Source organism: Mus pahari, chromosome 12 (genome assembly GCF_900095145.1).
Source record: "Mus pahari chromosome 12, PAHARI_EIJ_v1.1, whole genome shotgun sequence".
NCBI lineage: Eukaryota > Metazoa > Chordata > Mammalia > Rodentia > Muridae > Mus > Mus pahari.
Genome location: NC_034601.1, coordinates 15,877,307 through 15,882,306, shown reverse-complemented (window position 1 = coordinate 15,882,306; position 5,000 = coordinate 15,877,307). Strand labels below are relative to the sequence as shown.

The 5,000-nt window shown below is 45.6% G+C and overlaps 1 protein-coding gene across 3 annotated transcripts in view; it reads left to right on the top strand.

The window, feature by feature from the left end:
- Abcc5 (ATP binding cassette subfamily C member 5) overlaps nt 1-5,000 on the top strand; it is a 153,848-nt gene that overhangs the window by 121,000 nt on the left and 27,848 nt on the right. For all 3 annotated transcript variants that reach the window (XM_021210088.2, XM_029544488.1, XM_029544489.1), the window contains exons 23-24: nt 698-884; nt 2,416-2,505. In XM_021210088.2, the coding sequence (XP_021065747.1) occupies nt 698-884; nt 2,416-2,505 (277 nt within the window). The remainder of the gene's footprint in view (nt 1-697; nt 885-2,415; nt 2,506-5,000) is intronic.

Here is a 5,000-nt window from a genome sequence, read left to right as displayed (position 1 = left end):
TGTGTGCAGGAATCCTGGGAGGCCAGGAGAGGGCATTAAGTACTCTGGAACTGTATATAACTACATATGGTTATGAGCTGCCTCGTGTGGAGTGGAGTCCCTTTGCAAGGACAGTGCTCTGAGCTCTCTCTCCAGCCCCTGGGCTTTATGCTTTTTAAAAAGACATTGTCTCTGTGCATATGTCTTTAATCCAGTGCTTGGGAGGCAGAGGCAGGAGGATCATTGTGAATTTGAGGCTAGCCTGGTTCACAGATCAAGTTCAACAACAGCCAAGGCTACACAGAGAAACCATATCTGTGGTGTATGTGTTGGTGTGGGTGGGTGGGAGACATGGTCTCACTATGTAGCTCTGGCTGGTCTGAAACTCCGTATTTAGTCCAGGCTGGCCTCAAACTTCAGAGACCCACCTGCCTCTGCTTCCTAAATACCGAGATAAAAGGTGTGCACCTCCACATCTTGCCCTCCCTAACATCTCTAGTGTGGGTTTTAGTGTTTTTCAAAGGGTAACTAACGTTAGAACACCCGTGTGTGTCCTCCTATGTGCAGCCTGTGTTTCTAAAGCTTCCATGTCATTCTTATGGTTGAAGATCTGAAAGTACTTGCTTTGGACTCTGATCCACTGGAGGCTTGACATCAGCCCATGAGGGGGGTGGTGCGGCACTCTATTTATCCTTTTGCCATTTCCTCTTTCTCACAGGTATCAGGAGCTTCTGGATGACAACCAAGCTCCCTTTTTCCTGTTCACTTGTGCAATGAGGTGGCTGGCAGTGCGGCTGGACCTCATCAGCATCGCCCTGATTACCACCACTGGGCTGATGATTGTTCTCATGCATGGGCAGATTCCTTCAGCCTATGCGGGCCTTGCCATCTCTTATGCAGTGCAGGTCAGTGTCTGCGTTGTGGGCATTTGACTAGGGAGGAGAGTTGGGGAGAAGAATCTAGAATTAAAATAATCTGCTGTATATATTAAATACATGGGTCTGTTTGTTTTAAGACAGAGTCTCACTTTTTAGTCTTGGCTCTCCTAGAACTCACTTTGTAGACCAGGCTAGCCTAGCACAGAAATATATGCCTTCAATGCCAGTAGTTGGGAGGCAGAGACAATGGGATCCCTATGATTTGAGGCCAGACTTGCGTACATAGCAAGTTCCAGGACAGCCAAGTAGGACCCTGTCTCAAAAAAAAGGAAAGAAAAGAAATACGCATTATCTTCATAAGGAAACATGTAAAAGTGTAACTACAGGTGTGTTCACCATCATCTCATCTCTGGCACCTTTCTACTTTCTTGAGTATTATACCATCTTCCATTTGCTGCTTACATGTACTTCCTGTTTAGAATTCTGTTTTTCCCAATGTGATAAATAAGCATGAGCGTTCTCATCCCTAGGGATGATTGAAGGACCTCAAATAGCTCCAAGCGAATCTGCGAATTTGACGTCAGTCCACACAAGTAATTTCTATCAAATTTTGAAGGTGTTATCGGATTTGTATTTTGTATTTTTTAGAGTCATGAGCTGAAACACTTAACGATATCATGGTAGAGTGTTAGGGTTCTGCTCCACAGAATGGAGTGGAGCCGTTAGGAATGGCGAAGTGCACGTGAAGCAGCATTGACTATAAATGGATTATGTATTCAGGGAGAGTTCTGGTTCCCAGGAGTTTATCATACTATCGTACTGTTGTGGGAATTTTTTGTTCTTGTTTTTGTTTTTTCAAGACAGGGTTTCTCTGTGTAGCTCTGGCTGTCCTGGAACTCACTCTGTAGACCAGGCTGGCCTCTAACTCAGAAATCCGCCTGCCTCTGCCTCCCAAGTGCTGGGATTAAAGGCGTGCGCCACCACAGCCCGGCCTGTTATGTGATTTTTGGCTTTTTTTTTTTAATGTATTGCAAAGATAAAAATAAGGCAAATGAACTCCAAAGAGGGTGTCTTTGTGGATGCCCAGGCTTCTGTCTAGACTCACCAGCTGGCTGTGTGCCACGCAGCCTTCTGAGGTGCACAGGGCTGTGCTGTCTCTTACAGCACTTCCTGGAAGTGTTTTCCATACTTGCTTACAGGTTGGACTCTCCATGTGTTCTGGTTGCCAGTAACAGGCTGAGGGTGGTTCAGCAGTTACACAGCTTCAGACATGTGTTACTGGAAGCCAAGAGCATGGTGCACCAGTGTGGCTCAGTGCTGTGTTCCATGAGGGTACTGGGTGTGGTGTTAAGGGCTGGAAACATCATGCTGCATGTGTGAGCGCTGGCCGGTTCTGTGCTGCGCTGCAGGTGTACGCGCTCCCTCTGACTGGAAACATCATGCTGCATGTGTGAGCGCTGGCCGGTTCTGTGTTGCAGCTGCAGGTGTACACGCTCCCTCTGACTGCCCGCCCTGTACTGATACAGCTTCTCTCTCCACCCTTGTTTCTCGCTTTCAGTTAACGGGACTATTCCAGTTCACCGTCAGACTGGCATCGGAGACAGAAGCACGGTTCACTTCAGTGGAGAGGATCAACCACTACATCAAGGTCAGGCTGCTGCAGGCCTTTCTGGCTCCTTTTGGGGTTCTTTTGTTCCTTCTGTCCTGAATGTGGGTGAGGAGCCTCACTTTCTCTACCTGTCTCATCTCCACTTCTGAGGGTCAGCAGCCTTAACCATAATAGTTCCTCAACAGACTGATAAATTCTAGAAAGCACTGGCTGCTTCCTAGAGTTAACAGTGACTCATTCAGAAACCTGGTTTTTCAGTTAAGCTAATGTAACATTTTCCTTGTACTGATTAAAACCACACACCATTTTCTATACTTAATTTTTTTTACTTGTTTTTGAGATTGTGTTTTAATTACAATATTTCTGCCTTTCCTTTCTTCCATCCACCCCCCCTACTCCCTATATGCCCCTCCCCTCTCTCTCTCTCTCAAGTTCACAGTCCCTTTCTCCATCAATTGTAATTACACACATATATATATATTTTTTTCCCCCAAATACAACTTTAAGTTATGTATGTAGCTGTATTATTTGGGAGGAGGCACCCAGGTAGGTTCTAGTTCAGGGGTCTCCCTGGGCCCTGTTTCTGAAGTATAAACCATAAATCATTTTAATTCTTAATCTGGTCTAGTTGAGGTCATACAGTGTTGCTTGTATGTATGTTTTCAGGACTGCTTGACTGGCTGGCAGTACTGGAAGAGTACCAGTGGCGCCCGTCCCCGGGGAGGGCCCCTCCTCCACTCCCAGCTTTATCTGCTGCCCTAGTTCTTTGTGCAGGGCTGAGGCTTGCTTTCGGTGCTTTTCCTGTGGAGTTTGGCATGTGTGCTGTGTCCTCCTTGTTCAACTCATGTCTGGAGTGAGACCTTATGGGGGTTGCTTCTGACATTACTAGGAGACACAATCTCACAGTGAAGTTTCTGGTCCTCTGGCTCCTCCAGCCTTCCTGCCCCCTCTTCTACAATGTTCCCCAAGCCGTAGGTTTGGAAGGAAATATTTTGTAGCTGTATCCTCAGGGAGGGGGCATTCAGGTCAATTTCAGCTCAGGGGGCTCTGGGCCCTGTTTCTGAAGTGAATTAAAGAATAAAGTAAAGCATGTCATTTGAATATTTAGTCTGGCCACCAGGACCTCTTCCTGAACCTTTGGTGGAGATTAGTATAGGATGAAATTTAAAAGTGGAAATTTTTCCTAACCTGGAGAGCTCCCAAATAATCGATACTGAGACCTATTAAGTTGATTCAACAAGCTTTAAGTACAATAGCCGAGCAGATATTCCTAATACTCTGTGCCATCTCACTAACTTCCCAGGCACACACCTGAGGTACTGCAGAGTGAGTTGCCCTGACTTGCTATGCTCCATATGTATTCTCATGGCGGATTCTCTGGCTGACTCTTCCTCATGCCTGACCTCATGGTGACCTTCTCCTTTCTCCCCTTGCCTCATCGCCCTTCTTCTCCTGGGGCCTCACAAGCTTCTCTCTAGCTCTTTTCCCTGGGACCTGGACTGGGATCAGAAATCCAGCCTTTTTATCTCCTCTGCCTAGTTATTGGCTGTTCAGCCTTTTAATAACCAATCAGAGATAACGAGGGAGTATTCTTTATCCCACCACGAACAGGAGAGTCTTCAAATGTTCATTACAATGCCCATGTCTAGACTGTAACTAAATGTAGGGCACAGAAATCCGCATCTGAATACACAGAACACTAGACCATCAGATTGGTGTGGGTCCTGTCTCAGTAGACTAATGTGCTCTGTGTGGGCTGCATGGTTAACTCTAGTCTATACTATCCACAGAAATGGCTAGGCTTGGCTGTCACTGAGACTGTTGGTCCTTCCCACCTTCCCCTGCAACTCTACAAGCAGTTTTATGTAGAAAGAAGCGTTGCAGGGCTAGTGGGACTGCATGTTTCCCAAGATCACCTACCTATTTTGTAAACTGCCCTGAGAATCACTGCATTACACCGTTACTCACAGTGAAAGAAACACCTCATGTTTTACAAAGCTGATGGTCAGGTGGTTTTGAAGAACTCTTCTCATTAAGAACTATATGTTCTAGGAGATGTATCTTCACTAATTTGAAAACGAACATCATTGATTTTCAGAAGAGATTATTTATGTAGTCCTTTTGATACAGGCTTTTTCTGTGTAGCTCAGGCTAGCCTGGCTGAGTGTGGGCTTTACACTACCATATGTGGCTCACTTAGGAGATTTTTAAGAAATATGCATTTTTATGTATGTATTTATTTGGTTAGTTAGTGTTTGCATGTGTGTGGTACATATGTCCACATGTAGAGGTCAGAGGATAACCTATGGATTGATTCCCTCTGTCTAGTCTATGGGCTCCGGGGATGATCCACTTCAGGCTGTGGAGCATGGCAGTAAACCTGCTAAACCCTCTCGCTAGCCCCTGTCACTCACTTTCTTTCTTTCCTTTCTTCCTTTCTTCCTTCCTTTCTTTCTTTCTTTCTTTCTTTCTTTCTTTCTTTCTTTCTTTCTTTCTTTCTTTCTCTCTCTCTCTCTCTCTCTCTCTCTCTCTCT